Genomic DNA, 21199 nt, shown 5'->3' with positions numbered 1-21199 from the left:
TGTTTGCCATCGGTCCCATGAGATGGCTTTAAAAGGGTCTTGATCTCTAAGTGTGGGGGACGTGAAAACTATGATATTCCAGGAAACTATACAAAACAGGACAACATTTGACCATTTGCAGCTATGAGAATTCCATTATCTTCCATTTGCTTAGTGGGTACAGTTTTCTTTATAGCTGTAGACTTTTTTTTTTTTATCAGCCTGTATTATAGCATTGAAACTTCTGACTATAATCCTGTCTGAAGGACAAAAACACCAATGATCCCTTCTTCTGAAGATGTGGAAATGTGAGTACCTACAGTCTATGCTTACGATGCCCTTTCTACATTCACTGGGTACAATGGTGAAGTTCTGAAGGGGTCTGTGTTCATAAACGAGATGAGGAGGGGTGTGATAGCACTTTGGGACTTGTCTCCCTCATAATATTCAGTGGGTGTTCTCTTTGGAACGGTTCACAGACCACGGAGGGAGGATCGCTTTCTTTGTGTTCTCTTCAACTCCCCTTGCATCTAATAACTACCTTTCTCCTACACAGAAGTCTTTTAAATTACTGACATGGGGATGGAAATCGAGGCAGTTTCATTATCTATTGGCTGGTTTCCTCTTGGTAAATGTTGAAAGGAAAGGCTCATCCCTCTCTTGTCCTTGGTACGTCAGTGATTTGTTATTTATATGCTCCGTGAATGGAAGCCAGGAAATCAGTATTCACCGCTAGACAACGTCAAGTCAATTTTACTTACTCATTGTGGATTCCTGGTTCTGAGGATGTAATGGATGTATCTATAGGTTTCTCAGTAAAAGAGCAATGCCGTAGGTCACGCAGTTGCTTGCTCAATTTTCAGGAAAGATTGATTTCCTGTAGTTTAAGGGGGCTTTTTGTATCCCCCCCCTAAGATAGAGACAATAATAATTAGGATTGATGGGTGGGCCATACATACATACATGCTGATATTTTTGGCCTTATGTGTATAATGAGGATATCTGTATCTCTTGCATATCTTTATTGTCAGACATGTCAGTGAAATAATCATGTATTTTATTTGAAATTTTTAACTTCCATGAAAAATGAATCTTTATGTGTTAAAAAAAGAGAACAAGGCTGAATTTAAAGGAATTCTTCATAAAAATGTATTCCCAACGCACTTCATCTTGTAACATAATACCACATGGTGACCACAGATCTCAGATAATGTCTTGATTCCCCCTTTGCACGAAGGCAACATTTGCCAATCTTGGATAGAATGAAGTGTTTTTGTTTGTTGCAGCCTGAAGGTGTGGTACCAGGGTATCTGAAATGGTTACACTTTTAGGCTGCTCCCAAACCACAATATCAAGTGTGTACCAAGACATCTGATTGGACCAAGTGTAAAGCATCTTGTGGCTTTTTTACTATCTCAGTTATAATGTACCACAATGGACCAACTTTCTCAGCAGGACAGCTGGGATTCAATAACCAAAGACCAACAAGGATGTCCTTAATGAACCCACATCATCACAAACAATGCCTTCCATGGACCAAAGAACGATATTGATGGACCCAACCTTGGACACATGGCATGAGGTTGTGTGGAGTGATTAATCCCATTTCTGCTTCCCATATGAAAACTCAATGAAGCCTTATTCTATCGGTGCACCGTTGGGGTTTCACTGGTCTATGGTGGCAGTGCCATGGTATGGGGATGTTTGTCTTAGGACCAATAGTCATCATACCACAATCCTTAAATGCTATAGGGACATATTACCTGCACATATCTTCAGGAAGCCTGTGTTATTGGGCTTGAATGACTGGGGAATAGTCATGAAGGAACACAATCATAATTTCCCCACACTGCTCTGGCCGTCAAACTTCACAGACTGTAACTCCCACTGCACACGTTTAGGCTGTAAGATGTGCTCCTGCTTCTCCGAGAACTGTACAAGAGCGGCTCACTTGCCAACATCACTTATGCACCAGGAGCTGGGAGGGGAGAGCACCCTCTTGTGGCTGGAGGCAGAACACTGCAGCCAGAGAAGTACTATCAGAGAGGGGGGGCAATTCACTATTTAACTATAAGCACTCATTAGAAGTGCTTATGGTAAATCATATGGGGGCGGGGCTTCCTAAGACATTATTTTGCCAGAACTGTCCCTTATAAATCGGCAAAACCAGGACTGTTGGCAGCTCTCTCAGTGCAGTCTCTGCATTGGATTACCTGCTGTGTCTCAATTCCAAACAAAGACAGTGAGACATCCCTCTAATTTGAGAAGCGTTGGTTTAAAGGCCATTGTAGTATGGATGCATATAACCTTAATCCATATGAGACATTTGTGGTGGAAGCATATTGAGACAGTAAATGTCCTTTTGATACAACATGCCATGTAATAAAAAAAAAAGGTCAGTCGTAAACTACAAGAGCATTATGTATATTCAAATTGTCATCTCCAATGACTTGTCAGCTTTGTTCTCACCTGCAAAAGAAAATGTAACTTTACATTTTCTTACTAATCCCCCACTACAACCACTTAAGGGTTATAAACTTCCCCGCTGAACCCTATATTGTCTACTTCCACATTAGCAGTAATCCGGCTTATGCTTTTCCTCTTACAATGACAAAATGCATCCTCCTACTCACGCTCCGTCCATCATGTGTTAACCTGGAGGAAGGGAGGGAGGTTTAAATTACTATGTAGTCAGACGATGCTTCTACACATGATCCATAATCTGTATTCTGTATGCCATTGTCAGCCCCCCCCCCCCCCAACATATGTAATTGTTTGGAAACGTTTGGTTGTAATGGAAATGTTTATGGGAAATGTTCTAAATTGTTCAACACCTTGATCTTCTATTCTTCAAAGAAGTGATTATCTCCTATTTATACTGTGAGAAATAGAATAGTTTTATATGTCCTGTGTATGTATAGAAGACAAATACGGTTCTTGAGTACAGGGATTTTGAGAGAAAAGGTACCTGAATAATGAATTTTTAGACCTTCGGTAAAAAAAAAAAAATTCACAGCAATAAAAGCACATTACAAAGTTATATAACCTTGTAATGTGCTTTACTTACTGGTTTGGCCCCCTCCCATGGAAGCATTAAAAAGTAGTATACCTACTTGTTTAATGTTGACCACAGAATCTTCAGCCACTGCCATTTTGTGTGAGGCTGGTCTAACTAGCGTCACCAGGTGACTGACAGCTTGCTCAGCTCCAATTGGCTATCTTAGCTGCTGAATGGAGGGGAAGGGAGTTTTGAATGGCAGAACCAGGAAGCGGTTAAGAGCAGAAGACTGTGATCAACATGTGGCAGAGTACCGGGATGGGCGAGTTTTCAAGCGCTGACAGTCCCTACAGTGAGGGTAAGTATAAAAATGAGCTTTGGGGGGCTTTTTAAAAAAGTTTTCCCCACCGGAGTTGTCATTTACCATCTGGGAAGCTGAGATATAAGGAATTGTTTGAGGTTATTTTGTTAATTTCCTACCTGGAACAAGAAGGGAACCATTTTTGTTTTCCGAACAACAGGTATCTATGATTAAGTAAAAGTCAAAAGATTTAGGTGAAAAACTAGAACAGGTTTATATTTTTTAAAGGGATTTTACCATTGTCAGAGACCACTGCAGCCATCCCAAGATAGATGTGATAGGTAGGTGTGATATTGGCGCTATTAAGAAGGCGTGATAGAAGGGGTCAGAGCAGAGCCTAAGTGTCTCAAAGGCCGTTCTTGGTTAGGAGTCAAGTTAGGAGCTCGAGAGGCAGCGTCCTAGCAGAGAGGGTGATCGGTCCTGTGCAGCTATGCCACATCAGATATCTCCTGCACCAGGCAGTACTGCAGAGTTGGGGACATCATCAACAATGTCCTTAAGTCCCTTACAAGTGCCCAAATGTGACGAAAATCCCAGAGGAGAGCTGACACAAGCTACAATAGTCTAACCAGAGCCAGAAAAAGCCACTGGGAACCGATCCAGGTCCAGTTTTACTTGAACTATCTATACAAAGGGAAACACGCTACAGTGAGTTCACGTAAGACCTCCCTGGTACAATAAGTGTGTGAATCTCTTAGTTTAGCCAAACTGGTCCATTTCAGCTAGGGTAAGCTGACAAATGAAGAGATCCCTGCATTTACCTACCACACTGTTTGTCTGAAAAGTAGAGACTGTTGCTGAACATTAGAGACTGTTCAATAATTTCGTCTTACTGCTTCCACCCAGCCTTCTGACTTCTTATAATTTAGCGACCGAGTTGTACTTAGCATTCGTATCTTGCTCGTGATTAAATCGCACTTTTGTTCTTCTTGCTGCAACTGTCCAATAAAGTGTAAACTACAAGGCACACCTGTTTTTGTCACCTGCTTTGCCTTACCCATCACAGCCTTAGGCCTTAGGCACTACGAATGTGTATCCGTAGTGCTCCGTGCTTCACGGAGAAACCTTACAAGTTCTCAGCCGCAATGTCCATTGTTTGTTTGTCCATATGTTTTTCCGTTATAATAACCCTATGATCCGAGAACGAAACAAAGAAAATTTCTTGTCCATAAAAGGACTTGTTCTATCATGGAGGGCTAAATGTATTTTTTTTACCATTGATCGATAACAGTTGTCTATGACCCGCTTACGTCTAACGGTGGATAATACCATTAAATTCCCCACCTCCCCGCAGTGTGTAGGTGACAAGTACGCATGAGGTTCCTTAAGATTTTCATTGCTATTAAAAGAATTCCTTTAATTCTTTTTAACAAAGATTGTAGGTGTTTTATGATGGAGTTGAAATGATTGTGTGGCTGCGAACGTGTCGATGATTTATTTTATGCTGGTTGAACGACATCTGCAGCCCAGCTGGGAGGATGTGTATACGCTTATTATAATTTATGATGTTTAATATTACAAAAACAAGTAGGGTAGGTATGTATGCATTATAAGAGAATGTCCATATCTACTACTGTATACCTAGGAGAGGACATACAAAAAACAATAATGTTGGTGGAGGTTGGCCATTAGAGATGAGCATGAGCCCAAATGATCGGTACCTGAGTCCCACTGCCTATGGCTGTATTCATGTTTTCCCAGAAGTCCTTGGGCTGCATTCACCTTCTCCAGGTAGTGGGTTTTAAATGCTGATTGTTGGGGTTCATGTGAACCCAAATTTTTGTTAGGTTCGCTCAACTCAATTTGCCATTTATGTGCAGGGCAGTTTTCTTGGTTCATGGTTGGTACAATTTCTTTGCATGCGTTTTCGGGGTGTTTTGATGCTTTTTTAAGAACATTTTTATTTCCCTCCATGAGAACATACCCTAAAAGCCATTAGTTGCCCTTACAGGGAAAAGGTTGATCACTGGTAGCATATCAAATGGGTAAATAGCTGTGTGGGAGTGTTGGGCGCCCATTGAGCCTGACTGAAAATATAGGTATTTCAACAATCTATAGGCAGCCCAACATTCTAACTGGTATAGAGAAGAAATAACTGTGCTCATATGACTATGTTCATATGATGTTCTTCTGGCCTTTGTATGATACATAAAACAATGGCCGTTGATTTGAGTATCAATTAACGTCTGTGGTTTAGCATGTTTCAGTGCCCATCATTGCACTGTTGGTACATTATTCTAGTTCAGTTGGATGGATTACCCGTTGGGTGTGTCTTTAATAGAGATGAGCGAACCGGTTCGGCCGGTATGGGATCCGGTTTGGGTTTTTTCAAAAATCCGAGTCCGGTCGGATTCGGATTTTTGGAAGTCCGCTCCAAATTTATTTATTTTTTCTTGCTTTCTAAAATGGCAGCCGTTATTTTAGAAAGCATGAAGTGTTCTGGGCGGGAAAAGCGCTTTCCCATGATGCCCGTAACACATCTAATCAGCATGGATGTTGCACTAGTCCACCCCCTGTGTGACATCGGTATTGCTTTAAGAGGTGCAGTCAGATGACCGCACAACGCAGTCTGCCGAGAGAGAGGAAGGAGACTGTAAGCAGTGCACAGAGCTCATCAGTGACAAGACGTTGCTGCTGCTGCTGCACTGAGAAGATATTGTACAAAAGTAAAGACAAAAAGATTATTAGGAAAGCGGAGAGGAGAAACATATAGTGATTGAGAGAGAAAAATAGAGATGGCGAAAGATAGATAGGTAGATAGATTAGGCATAGGAGAGCAAAGAGAGCACAGAACAAAAACGTGCTATACAGATATACAAGTACTATAGTTGGACCCTTGGAAGAGTGTATATGACATAGGTGTTTTCCTGAGGCACAAATATATACCTTGTGCATGTGTGTAGAATAAAACTCTAAAAACTATTGCTGGACCTCCACTGGCCTCCAATGACTACTGCTGCTTCTTCAGTGCATCTGTGACCTTTTTCCTGCATAGACCCTGTAATGGTGAATTTCCTGCATAGACCCTGTAATGGTGAATATTGAAGTTTAAAAAAAAAATTTACTTTGAGATATTGAAAAGATAATGATGTTACTGACATGTAGAACCCTAAATTCAACCAAATACACTACCCCCCTATCATATAGATGCTTTAAACTATGAAATGCGAAGAAATCCGAAATTCGGTCGAACCGAACTTTTCAAAAAAGTCCGGAAGTCCGATCGGAACGAACTTTTGCAAAAGACATCTGTGAATAATTGTCATGATCATGCAAACAACGTCCATTATTTAATACACTGTGTGCATTGGACGGCAGTCATTCCATAGGCTTCAGTGCATTGCATTGACGTCAATTAATAACGGACGTAATGTGGACCCTCTTCTTTCTTTTTCTTTTACTTAGTGTGAACATAGCCATACATTTAAAGGCACTGTACAAAGTGTAAATAGGGTCAGTTCAGATTCCAAGTACTAAGTGGTGGTAACATTTTGGCGAGTTTTCGGTACCATACTGAATCTTTGGTCCAGAGTAGAAAAGCCTGGCTATGAAGCTGGATTACCTATATAATAATGTATGTTGTATGTCAAGCTATTGTTATAGAACGTCTTTAGGTGGATATCTCACTACCATATTGCTGCATACAGTGAAGGCTCTTCTATTTAATTGTCATTTTAAATTGCACCTTTAAAGACAGGCGGCAATCAGGGGAGCTCTCCGGGCAGAGAATAGCTGCTCTCCATGTGGTACGACGTCAGAAACACTTCTATTCAGCAAACATCTGCAATGGGGTTGAGACTGAGGTTAGAACACACATGCTATGAAATTGCTCGGGTCCCAGAGAACTTCATCTTGACTGTATTTTTCAAGTTTGATTTAAAAAGAAAAAAAAAAAACAAACAAAACCATTTGTGCCAACACATGTTCTTTAAATATTGGTAATTTATGTGCATTTTATTCAATATTTGAATATAGAGTAGATCACTGTGCAGTAATATATACTTATAAATGACGCAGCTGGGGGTCAGTTACAGAAAATTATGTATAGTCTCTATTACACCTATTGTAGTAGCTAATATAGTGAATTTCCTTTAGTCCAGCACCCAAGTGTTGGAAGAAGATTTTTCTTTTACATCTTTTTTGTACTATATTCTTTCAAGGAAATGTGTTTTTTTTTTCAGTAACTGTCCAATAATTCTGCACCTATCAGGTTCCATTGGATTAGGAAAAGCAAATTGTAGTCTACATGTTTGTCTGGATGTAGCTGATCCAATAGTGTGTGTGTGTGTGTGTGTTTCTTTTCCAGTTTTTAATTAAGGAGTACTCCAAAGAAAAAAATGTTTTTAAATCAACAGGTGGTAGAAAGTTATACAGATTTGTAATTTTTTCTGTTAAAAAAAAAGAAACTCAAGTCTTCCAGTGCTTATCAGCTGCTGTATGTGCTGCAGGAAGTGGTGTATTCTTTCCAGCCTGACACAGTGCCCTCTTCTGCCACCAGGAACTGTCCAGAGTAACGATATGTGCACACTGAGGAAAACATGCGGAGGACTTTCGGCACATTCCGACGCTTGTCCCCGCGTACTCCCACTTCACTTTCCGTCTGTGCCATAGACTTCATTTTATGGTCTATTCTTCAGGCGGACGGCGGAATCTGCCTGTGCATAGAATGGAGTCTATGGCACCGGTGGAGAGTAAAGCGGGATCGAGCAGGGACGAATCTTCTACTCTGGACAGTTCCTGACAGGGACAGAGGTGGCAGCAGAGAGCACTGTGTCAGACTGGAAAGAATACACCACTTTCTGTGGGGCATACAGAGCTGGTAAGTAGAGATGATCGAAGAGGGCGGAGGTTCAGATTCGTACGAACCCTAACCATCGGCATTAGACTCCGGCTAGGTAATAGGCTTTATCCCTGTTTTCCAGGCGGTGCTCGAGCTGTCTCCACCTTCCCCACAGAACGGGAAGGCCGCGGGAGTTAAATGCCGATGGTTTGGGGTCGTACTTACAACTTTTGAAAATTGAGCTCTGCATACCCCTAGAGCTTTACACAGTTTGAAGGTTTCTCATCATTTCACATCATTTCTATGGATGTTTCTTTTTCTGCATGAAAAATCCTCTTCCTGTGCGATTTCTCATTGACTCCTAAGTGAGGCGGATGTTTTGCTAATTTTATGTGGATTTTAGGATGGAACTCTGAAATGTGGGAACAAGGCCTAAGGAATGGGGAATAGGTACAATAATTCAGGGAATAAGAGCGAGCAACGCAAGACATGTTAGGTGGAGGCAATATTGGAGGGACGGCTCTTTTGGTCAGGTTACCGGTATATGCTTGTCGAGGTCCATTTTCACTCAAAGGGTTTGAAGAGTATGGATGGAGTTGTTTCCAGAACAGAGGGGATGCATGAGCTTCTGTGAACAGGGGGTTGAGGTGGTGCTTGCTTCTGACAGAGTGGGGCTTACATATGAGGTTGTATCTGTAAATTAGAGAAAGGGAATACAATCGGATAGGGCTTTGTAGGGTACGGTCATACCATTGGGGAGGCAGCTAAACTAGTTGAGGTAAAGGGTAGGATAGGGGAAGTGCTTACAGATGGCAGGTCAGTAGGAGTGCACTTAAAGCAGAAATTGGGAAGCCTCGTCCCTCCAGCTGTTGCAAAACTACAATTCCCATCATGTCTGGACAGCCAAAGCTTTAGCTTTGGGATTTGTAGTTTTGCAACAGCTGGAGGGCTGAAGGTTCCCCATTCCTGACTTACGGACGGTACTGTTACACGAGACGACTACGGCCTGATCCTTTTAGAAAACCAGCACCGATCTGCTAGATCAGTGCTTGTTTACTGGGCCTATTAGATGGCCCGATAATCAGGCAGTAAGGGGTGCATGGACATCGTAAGCAATGTCCATGCAGCCCTTGCCCAAACACCTGATACCTTACCTCTCCCCGCTCCCAGTCTTCTCTCCTGTGCTCCGCAGCTTCCCGGTCCCGGCGGCAGCAGTGTCAGAGTGGCCTGTCAGCTCAGCGAATCACAGGCCGGGACAGGAAAAGTCCGGGAGCGGGCACAGGTAATGTATCAGGTGTATCAGGAAGATGTAAAGTCAGCGTCCCGGTGCACAATGCGTTACAACCACAGTAACCACATCCGGTAACCATCGGCTTCATCCGTACTTGGTAACGTGTGTTAATCCGGAGTCCTGTGAATTTACTGTTTTCAGTGATTCAGTGTTCTATGAGTCACAACAAGCATGAAGTTAGGGACAGACGTGACTATGACGTGTAGCCTCGGAGCCTTGTCTTATAATGACAGATAGAGGGTGTGCCATGGAGGGGAATTGGGAGTAGACCTGACATTATATTCATGAGCCAGATGGCTCTGGATGATTATACTGTAGGGTTGACTTGAGATCCTGCAGTTCATTTGCTCTTTGGAATATCTCTATACATTGTATGGAGCCTATTTATTAGCAAAATCATTTTGTCGATACTATTAATGACTTGTGCATTGTTAGGTGATGTGAAAAAAACTTACAATTTTCCCAGTTTCTTGCCTTTCCGAGACCTAAAACGACTGAATATTATTGAGTGATGATTGAATATTATTCCCGTTAATTAATCCGTGGAGCGTTGTTGCCTTTTTTCGCTGTGTACATAATTCACCAAACCCATTCCTTGCTGTTTGAATACATCTTTTATACTTAATTGTGTTCCCTTTCTATTGGGGGAGCAGTGCTTGTAATATTGTGTGAATGCGAATATTTACATGTATGGGGAAGACAGCATGGAAGCATTATTTCATTGAATTAATTGCCTCTCACCGCCAGCACAAACAGAATGATTACTATTAGCGCTGACATATTGGAGGCTTTATGTGTAAATAAAACCCAAAGTAACATAACGCTTCCTGCCCTTAAAACGAGGTGAAGCTGCTCTTACATATTAGAGAATTGCAGTCCCCTAATAGACTTCTATTATCAGGAACGTTCTCTTTATCAGTGCACATAATGACTATTTAGGGCAAAATACTTGATGTCGTGAAAGTCCGTCTTAATTTGGCTGATGGACTTGAAAAGGAAGGAGCCTATTAGGAAATGGATGTAAAGGCAAATTTTTTTCTAAACATCTAAAGAACAAAACCTTTCGTAAAATCTCTTGTGTTGGATGCAAAGAATTGCAGAAAACATACACCGAGGCCGAAAGCTGAGTCTGCATGGGTATAGGTAGGTTAGCAGAGATAATAGCAGCATGACAATGAGTTAGGCCAACTGGAGAGGATAGCCAGCTTTAAGCATACCTTTTTCATAAGAGTTTTAAAAATCTGCATGATTTTAATAGATTAATTCTAGAGATGAGCGAACCTCGAGCATGCTCGAGTCGATCCGAACCCGCACTTTCGGCATTTGATTAGCGGTGGCTGCTGAAGTTGGATAAAGCCCTAAGGCTATGTGGAAAACATGGATATAATCATTGGCTGCATCCATGTTTTCCAGACAACCTTAGAGCTTTATCCAAGTTCAGCAGCCATTGCTAATCAAATGCCGATCGTTCGGGTTCAGATCGACTCAAACCCGAACCCGTTTCGCTCATCTCTAATTAATTCTTTAGAGCAATGATAAGCTTTTTTTTAGTGCTCTGACTGCCAAAATTGAACCTATGTCCCCTCTATGGTGCTCAGCTATTTCTTATTCTCTCATTTTGCTGCTGAGAGGGACCTGTATTTCCCCTTCCAAATTGAACCTATGTCCCCTCTGTGGTGCTCAGCTCTTTCTTATTCTCTCATTTTGCTGCGTAGGGACCTGTATTCCCCCTTCAAAGACACATTGTCCCTTTTTCCTGCACATACTTTTAGCTAAGCCCCGCCCCACGTCTTGCATTCTTTCCTGGTCTCTCTGTTACTAGAGACAGACTGAGCCTAACAACAGGCGGTGGACATTGTAGGGACGTGAGACATTGTAGAGAAGTGAGAAGTGGCCAGTACTTTGGAACTTTTATTTTCTGGGATAAGGACTTATTTATAAATGACTTTGTATATCAAAACTATGTTACACATCAAATGTAGGGAAATTGTTTGAAGTGGCAATGACCACTTAAGATTAGACTGACATCCAGTAGGTGATCTAGTGTCATCAAAAGGGCTGTCCACCATGGATAATCTCTTCCTTGTAAGGGGCTGATAACAGGTCCTCTGATGCTCTTATTCTCGTTTAAAGTTGAGGTGCAGTAGAAAACAATGTGTGTTCACCTTTTACAGATCTGCACCCTTAGGCTGTGTTCACACAGCGTATAAACAACGGCCGTTATTTGGCACATTCAAAACAACGCCCGATTTATAGATTGTAAGCCCTCGCGGGCAGGGTCCTCTTCCCCATGTATCAGTCGGCCATTTGTCTTCATGTAATGTGTTTTGATCTTGTAATGTTCTTGTTTGTTACCCCTGTCGCCTGTATAGCGCTCTGGAATTAAGGGCGCTTTATAAATAAACAATAATAATAACGCCCCTTGTATTGAGCGCCAAACAACAGCCGTTGTTTTCACTGAAAACTGCATTGAAATCAATGCACAACGGTCAAAAATAATTAACATGCTAATTATTTCGACCGCTGTATCAAACAACAGCCGCTGTTTAACAGATTGTGTTGACAACGGTCGTTGTTTAATACATTGTGTGAACAACGGCCATTGTTTAATACATTGTGTGAACAACGGCCATTCTTTGCTTTGACTTGAATGTAACCCATTTCACTATGAAAAAAACAGCCTTTGTTTTAATTAAAAACAATGGCCATTCTTGTCATAAAAAATATGTTGTTTAAACATAGCCTAAATCTGAAATATTTAGCTAATTGGGATTGGAACTAGGGCAATGAAGTAATAAACAGATACCTTATATATATTTGTTTCTAAAATGTTTTCTCTTCTGCTTGTTCAGGTCTCCTGCCACAACTTGTAGGAGTTGCACCTGAAAAGGCTATAAAACTGACGGTAAGTGACTATTGTCTATCGACTTCCCTTGTTGATCAGTGTAAAGAAAGAATGACCAAATGACCATGCTTCTACTGTGTCTTCTCATGATTGGTAATAATTAGAGTTGAGCGAACCTGGAGCATGCTCTAGTCCATCCGAACCCGAACTTTCGGCATTTGATTAGCGGTGGCTGCTGAAGTTGGATAAAGCCCTAAGGCTATGTGGAAAACATGGATATAGTCATTGGCTGTATCCATGTTTTCCAGACAACCTTAGAGCTTTATCCAAATTCAGCAGCCCCAGCTAATCAAATACCGAACGTTCGGGTTCGGATCGACTCGAACCCGAACCCGGTTCGCTCATTTCTAGTAATAATTGGTTTGCAGATGTCTTATAGGACTTTGTGCATTTCTTCCCATTTTTTTTATTTGTAACCTCCCAATAGCATTCTTTCCCGTATATCTACAGGATAGACACATCCCAGTCCCACACACCATGGGTCGCCTGACTCTACACATAATAAAATAGTTCTGGAAGGACAATAAATCTCTTGAAATAAATCCTTCAGATCGTGAATTTAATACTCAGTACATCTTGTAGCAATAATTGTTCAGCCACTGGACATATGTTGCCTGCACAGATCCAACCTTGATCCCTAAATCTTTCCCAAGGTGGATGTAGAATCCGCTCTCACAACTCAGTAAACTATTTATCTTCAGTACTTTACACTTGGAAGACAGCGAAAAGATAAAATCATCCCTCAGAAGTCGAAAGAAGTTCCAACATAAATCCATGTATCATCTTATAATAAAAAGCCATATATTTCTTTGTCGTGGATCATTTTTCATGTAATAACAAAATTGGGTTTCTTCTCCGCTCTCCCTCTGAAGTTGACAATAGCAGGCATATGTTTGCAAAGTTTGGTGTCCCACAGTCTCTAATTTCGCCTATTTCTCCAAATTCTCTTGCTTATTGGCTTTCATTTGTTATCTAAAGTGAAAAAAGAGAAACCAGTCGTGTTTTTTGTCAGTTCTTCGGCTACGAGACAGGCCTGCGGAGCCCATTACGGGAGTGTGAAAGGCAGATCGCATCATGTAGTGGCTGTTGTTTATAGACGGCATTATAAATTGTTAGGGCTGTTTTTATAAAGGAGAAGCGCTGCCAATAATCTGGTGGATGAAAGTGTGGCCTTGGAGATGCTCGGGGAATGTAATCATTTTGTTTACTTATGTCACAATTTCCCTTCTTTATGTAGGTTAATGATTTTGTTCGAGACAAATTTACTCAGCGAGACGGTTCAGTTCCGCTCCTGGCTGAAATCATGGCTGGCGGCTGTGTGAGTATCTTGTTTACTGATACAATTGGGGAAAGAAAACTTTAATGCTTTGAGGAGGGAAACAAAAAGTTGGGGAACATGGTTTTGTACATATTTAGAATGTGGAAATGAGCTTGTATGGAACCCTTATGGCACCAGAGCCATAGGCAATCTATGTGCGGCCATATTGTTCATTGGCTAGTAGTGGAGCACACGCCTTTAACCCCATGCCTTGAATTTTTAGCCATTTTGATTCATTCAGTGAACATACAGTATCTGTTGACTAAGGCTAGGTTGACACACAGCAGTTTTTTTGGAAAATTGCCACTGCAGTTTTTGAGCCAAGGCCAGAAGTGGATACAGAAGGAAGCAGAAGGATAAGTTTTTCCTTTATATTTCCCATTCATTTTTAATTCACATCTGACTTTGGCTCATAAACTTCAGTGGCGGTTTACAAAAAAACCTGCAGTGCGTAAAAGTAGCTTGAAATTTTTTTTATGCAGTAGGGGCACTTTGAAAGTAAAAAGAAGGCATACTTGCCAGCTCCAATTCCCTGCAGCTGCTATATTGATATGTGCCAGTCACCACTGCTGGGAAAGCAGAAAATGACTGCTCAACCAATCACTGACTGAGATGTTTTTCATTGTGGCAAGGGATATGCTGAGCAGGCATTTCTTGCAGGAAAGAGGTAGAAGTAGTGAGCAGCAAGGACCAAGAGATGTCAGAACAGCAGGGGCTTCTGTTTTCCATCTGAGATGAGCCACACCAGAGGTGAAGGGCAAAAACTAATTCTAGGTCTTATGTGAAGGGAAAATGTTATTAACACAGTCTTTAAAGGGAACCTGTCACCCCCCCATGCCGGGATGAAGGCCGCCCGACCCACCGCTAAAGACCCTTATACTTACCCCATCTCGCCAAGTCCCGGGACGGAGATATCCTTGTCAGAGATGAGTCCGACGCCCATAGCGAATGATGGCTCCATTCATTCTCTATGGGTGTCGGACTCATCTTTGCAGTGCGCACGCCGGGCTTCCCACAAGGATATCTCTGTCCCAGGACCGGCTCCAGGAATGGGACTTGGCGAGATGGGGGTCTCTAGCGGTGGGTCGGGCGGCCTTCATCCCGGCACGGGGGGTGACAGGTTCCCTTTAAGCATGCCCTGCTTAACCTACAAGTAAATAAGTATTAAAGCTAATCTGTTTTCACCAGACACCCCTTCCCCACCAAACCACCAGTACCGTTCTGTAGCCTTACTCAATACATGCCTGGTACATGCCTATCTGGTGCGCCCACAGGTTTTTTTTATGCAGTTTTGTATGTAAAATGCCCTTAAAATTTCAGTTTTTATATCTCAGATATTTTATGATAAAAACATCGGCTCATATACAGTTCAGCTTACTGTCTATAATTACGGACATGAAATTATTATTAAAAAAATAAATAAAAATGCTATTTTTATGTTATTTTTTTAAAATATTTTTTGTTACATTTTTGTGGCTTTAGAGCTTTTTGTCACTCAGAAAGTATCTTAGAATATGTCTCAAACTTTCAGATTTATATTTTTTTTGCTTGTAAAAACTGAGTTTTAGACTGAAAAGCAGCACCTAAGCCTCAGAAGGACAGGCTTGTTCCTGCACCACTCCTTGTTTGTTTCTTTGTTGGGAATATCCTAGAAATGTCATTTTTCCAAGCTTTTGATTTCTAATGACTTCCATTTGAGTGAAGCTGACAAGCTGGGATTACATAAAAAATACTATCCACTCCCAGAACTGGGGGCAGGGGGGGTTAATGACCCCTACTGGTTTATAATTCAGAGACAGGTCCCTGGGGGGCCCCTGAAGGAGGCTGCTTCTAGTCTCCTCTGATTGGATCTGGCAGCCGTGTGCATACCTAGGCCTTCACCTGTCACTGCACAAAGTTTGCATTCAGCGCCATGTGACAGAGACCCTGTTGTAAAGAAAGTGGGGCAATCCTTATAAAAAAAAAAACTGTGAAGACAGCAAGGACTGTGTTTTCCACACAGCTCATGGTTATGACTATACAGACTCTGCAGGTCCAGTATAATCGATTACAGATACACTTTATATATAGTTCAAGCACTTTGCACAATAGTATTTTCATTTTTTTTATTTTTGTAATGATGGTGATTATTTTGATTGGAGAATGTTCACAGAATTACTGATTTTGTACTATATGGCGGCTTAAAATACAATGCATTCAGATCAGGTTTAAAAAAAAACAACAACAAACATTCACATGTGGCTGAGAAAAAAATGTGCAAAATTATGAGCATGTTTCCTTTTTAATGCATAGACTGAAATCCATGGCAGCATCTGTAAAGATATCTACTTGTTCACATAACATTAGGGATGCACACCAAGTAAAGCTGATCTACTTGCTTAGTGTATCTATAGGCATTCATCCAATGGTATATTGGAAAAAAAAGGTATTGAATAGCATATTAGATGGCATTATTCTATAGAAAGAGTTAAAGTAAAAAGGTATTCTGCACTGTGTAATAAAATAAATAATAATAATAATAATAATAAAAATTATATATATATATATATATATATATATATATATATATTTACTGTGAAATTCTGTGTGTGACATATCCCCCCTGTATGCCCACCATACAGCAGTATACATCAGGAGTATTTCACTGTGTTTATGTGAAATGGAGGACCATGGCTCGGTGTGAAGACGGCCTGACACATACACATATAGGTGCAGATTCACCAGGGATTCATGGAGGGGACTTGGTGTGCAGCATGTTTAGGTAGGTGGTATGTGTCAAAGTGGCATCTGCATAAGCACCAGGACCCAAGGTTTCCCAGCAGGAAATTGCCTAGAGTATCACACTGCCTTTGCTGCCTTGACTTTTTCCCATGGTGCATCATCTCTCCTCCAGGTAAGTGATTCACACACCCCACACACAATAACAAAATGTGATTAATGAAATCAGGCCATCTCTTTCCATTGCTCCATGAACTGTCCAGTTCTGATCTTTGTGTGTCTTGTAGGCATCTTTAGACAGGGGTCAGCATGTCTATAGCTACACAGTATCATAAGTTGGGCCTCTGTCTGATTCTACAGAGATGGCTATGATTGAAAGACCAAACAACCTAGCTTTCGATCTCCAGGCACATCAGTGAGCTTTGAGTGCCCATGGCTCTTACACTAATTCACTGCTTGTCTTTCCTTGGACCACCCTTAGCAGGTGCTGACCTCTCATGCTGGGAGCCCCCCCCCCCCCCCAAAAAAAAAACTGCTGTTTTGAAGATGCTCTTTCCAGTTGTCTAGCCATCACCATTGGTCCTAGACCAAAGAGTCGTTCTGATTCTTACACTCGCCCAGTTCCCTTTGTCCAACACCTCAACCTCAAAAATTGACTGTTCATTCACTGTCTAATATATCCTGCCCAGTAGTGGATAATACTAGGTGCTTTTCGGGCGGTAGCCCGGGGCCCTGAGCTCTTGGTGGCCCATGGCCACCCAAACAGACTTATACTTTTAGTGGTGTATTGTCCCTGGCTACAGTTCTGACATGATTTGCAAACAATAGCTGCTTTTTATCTATCCTGTACTATGACATTATCTATCCTGTACTATGAACGCCAGGCTAGTGCTGCCATAGTTACAGTGAGGTGGGGGGGCCCAGGCTTGGTGAACAGCCCGGGGCCTATGGTAATCCGCCCCTGATCCTGCCCCCTGACCAACCACCAACAGATGATCACTAAGTATATTTTTATTGTGTATTTTATGTATATTATTATATTTAGCTTTTTTTCTCTTTTGTAGTTGACAATCCATACTTAAAGGCTTTTTTAGAGTACCCAATGTGGTTACAGTATGGCCCAGTCTCACCTTCCTACTATCTTCAAGGCTAATAATCATTTATATACTAAAAAAAAACACCATATACCATATACTTTATTCATAAAATTATACACAAACACTAAAAAACAACAAAGAAACAGACCAGGATGAAAAGTGGCAGTGCGCAGAAATGGCATGTATTACAAAAGATGACATGTACAAAAAAATAATTTATGGGGAGATAAATTCATAAATCTCACAGTATTGTGTATGTTTAGCTACCTATCTCACTGTAACCCCTACAAGGAGTATTCGTACCAGTCTCCCAATACACATACAAGATCTCAAATAAACATCATTAAAACTCACCCATTGTGATGTAAACCAATGCCACCACCACCAGATCCCCCCAACGCACGTTTTCGCGTCTATCGCTTCCTCAGGAGAGCCACCAGATCCCCCTAATTGGCCCTGGTGCCTTCTTTGGGGTAAAGAACACACTTGTAATCCAGAGAAGCAGGGTAAATGAGGTGGGGCCGGAAAAGCAGGGCCCTCCTGGTCTTTAGCAACACCCCCTGGAGGGATTACCCTCTGAAGAGGGGTAATCCAGACAGGGGCTTTGCTGAAGACAAGGGGAGCAGAGAGGAAGACCCTAGAGGCGCGATAGGCCTAGGATTTGGACATTCTAGGCCCCACCTCATTGACACTGCTTCTCCGGATTGCAAATGTGTTTTTACCCCAAAGAAGACTTCAGGACCAATTTGAACCCCACAACTGGAAAGGACTTGATGTCAGCTAACCAATGGTACCAGTGGTTTGGGGGGTTGTGGGTGATTTTTGCCACCGCCACCAGATCCCCCTAACGCACGTTTTCGCGTCTATCGCTTCCTCAGGAGAGCGTGGCTTAACTAATGTCTCGGCCTGCTATTTATATGGTGCCCATGGATGACCTCGGCGCCGGTCACTGGGTCATGTGGGTATCGCATCACTTCCACTTCCGGCTACTCAACGCTGGAACGCATATCCGCCGCGTGACCCGCACACGGACATACGCACAGCGTACCTGAGGCCGTTTCGGAAGGACGCCCACACTCCAATCCCAGAGGCCGGCGCACCATCTTAGGTATATATAAAAATGAAATAATCTAACTATTGAATGCCTGTATTCGGCCGTGAAGGGAGCAAGAAGGGAAACTTTCAACTAAAAAATGTCAAATAAAAGGCTAATAATCAGTGGGGATTTTTTTTCACCTTCTAGCACTATAGTTTAGTGAACTGTATTGTATTATAATACTTTAGTAATCACAGAGAGTTGGAATGGTAATTTTTAAAGGAAACATGTACCCATCCAAAACCCCTCCCTCCTCCCAAACCACAGGTACCATTAGTTAATGGACATCAAGTCCTTTCCCATTGTTGGGTCCAAATTGGCCCTGGTGCCTTCTTTGGGGTAAAGAACACACTTGTAATCCAGAGAAGCAGGGTAAATGAGGTGGGGCCGGAAAAGCAGGGCCCTCCTGGTCTTTAGCAACACCCCCTGGAGGGATTACCCTCTGAAGAGGGGAAATCCAGACAGGGGCTTTGCTGAAGACAAGGGGAGCAGAGAGGAAGACCCTAGAGGTGCGATAGGCCTAGCATTTGGACATTCTAGGCCCCACCTCATTGACACTGCTTCTCCGGATTGCAAATGTGTTTTTACCCCAAAGAAGACTTCAGGACCAATTTGAACCCCACAACTGGAAAGGACTTGATGTCAGCTAACCAATGGTACCAGTGGTTTGGGGGGTTGTGGGTGATTTTAGATTCAATTTAAGACAAACAAAAAAAAAATTATAATAAAAAAAATCTAAATATATTTTTAAAATAAAAAAATGAGTATCTGTTTATAAAAGTATGTGCATACTATGGTGGTGTTGGGATTTGACCTCTACGATCCCTCTTTCCTAGACTGTAATTATGTCTTTTCCATTATACAGAATGGTAGCTGACACATGGATTGTTCAATCATCTTTTTCTTAGAATGGTTAGAGTGATTAAAAGGAAAAACAGTTACACAAATCCTCCCAGGATGGATTAATTATGCAAAATTTCTATCAAATGATTCTCTCCTAGTTTACCTGAATTAAAGATTAAGGATCTTTCAGAAAACTGACACATCAAAGCTGTTAAGTAATAAAATGATGAAGGATTCAGGATTGCAGACACTTAATTTTTTTTCTTCTTTTTTTTTTTTCCCCCCCTTCAGACGAAGTCCCTTAACCCTCACAGAGCATGTAATTCATTGCTGGAAGTGATGTTGATTGAGCTTTACAGATTTGATCAACTCTTTGTTCTTGAGATCATCATGGTGACATCTGTCCTGATGATATTAGCAGAGAATATATAGAAAATAAGTGGTATCCTGTAATCTGATTTCTTGTGCTTGTGACCAAGATCCAATTGAATTATCAGATGGGAACACTGTACAGACATATCATGTATAGCACTTATGGGTTATGTCTGTATTTTCACCTGACAGGATCTCCTATTCTTATTTTATACCTTAAAATATATATTTATACAGTTATGTCTCAGAAACCTGTAGACCAAGATTGGAAGCTGCAGTGTGTACTGACAAACAAGAAATAGGGGCGCTCTCTCCTGTGATATGGCTACGTCACCCAGATCCACCAGTATAAACCAGAAGGATTTGTCCTATGAATAGGCACTGCTTTACTGAAGACGAGAGATGAGCGTTGAGCATGCTCGCGTCTGATTGTTCGGCATTCGATTACCGGTGACTGAAGAAGTTGGATGCAGCCCTAAGGAATCCTGGAAAACCTGGATCTAGGCCATAGGCCTCCACAGGGACTTCCTAGGGCTGCATCCAACTTCTTCAGCCACCGGTATTCAAATGCCGAACAATCAGATGCGAGCATGCTCAAGTAACGTTCATCTCTAGTCTTAAAGGGGTGCTCCAGCATGGGGGCACTTTCAGGGGGGGACAGCGGCGGGTCACTCATTGCGGCGCTCCGGTCCCCGATTCCCGGACGCTTCCTGGTGTCTGACGCCGCCCGAGACGCTACGTCTCAGGGCCGCTCAGCCACTCAGTGAAGGAGGCGGGATCCGAGTGGACTTCAAACGGATCCCGCATCCTTCACTGAGTGGCTGAGCGGCCCTCAGTGCTCCCCGGTCCCCCCCAAAAAGTGCCCCCACACAGGTTTCTGCAGATACTTGCCTACGCACTTCAATGGGCTGCCATACTCGCAGTGGGATTGTGTGGCCCCGGAGCATACATAACCTGCTTCACACTCCTGCTTGCTTCAGGGCCTCCTAGCGTCTCCTGGCAGTCAGCCAATCAGTGCACGTCGGCGCACCGCAAACCGATTCCTGCTCTGAGTATGTCAGCGCGTTAAAGTGCATGGGCTGTGGATACGTTGTGTGTGAGTGAAGCTACCCTAAAAGTAGAATTGTCTTGGTTGCCCCTAGCAACCAATCAGATTCTACTTTTATTTAATCACAGATTCTTTGAAAAATGAAAGGTGGAATCTGATTGGTTGCTAGGGGCAACTAAGACACTTCTACTTTACACCAGTTTGATACATTTTCCCCTTAAGGTTCTATATATACCAACAAGTGCAAAAAAGTGGAGTGTACAGACCACTATATACACAAAGTACAGCCTGTGATGCATTGCATTGTGCATCATTCTTAGCAATGAAACATAATAAATTGGGGATCATCTTATTATACTTCTATAAACTGAAAACTTATTTAATATCTGTGTG

The 21199-nt window shown here is 42.1% G+C and overlaps 1 protein-coding gene across 3 annotated transcripts in view; it reads left to right on the top strand.

The window, feature by feature from the left end:
- SLC25A12 (solute carrier family 25 member 12) overlaps window positions 1–21199 on the top strand; it is a 108545-nt gene that overhangs the window by 68737 nt on the left and 18609 nt on the right. For all 3 annotated transcript variants that reach the window (XM_069982914.1, XM_069982915.1, XM_069982916.1), the window contains 2 exons: window positions 12262–12314; window positions 13552–13632. In XM_069982914.1, coding sequence (XP_069839015.1) covers window positions 12262–12314; window positions 13552–13632 — 134 coding nt within the window. The remainder of the gene's footprint in view (window positions 1–12261; window positions 12315–13551; window positions 13633–21199) is intronic.

The sequence above is a fragment of the Dendropsophus ebraccatus genome, chromosome 9 (assembly GCF_027789765.1).
Source record: "Dendropsophus ebraccatus isolate aDenEbr1 chromosome 9, aDenEbr1.pat, whole genome shotgun sequence".
In the NCBI taxonomy this organism is placed as follows: domain Eukaryota; kingdom Metazoa; phylum Chordata; class Amphibia; order Anura; family Hylidae; genus Dendropsophus; species Dendropsophus ebraccatus.
Note: the sequence above shows the minus strand (reverse complement) of the source record. Positions and strands in the feature narration are given on the sequence as shown.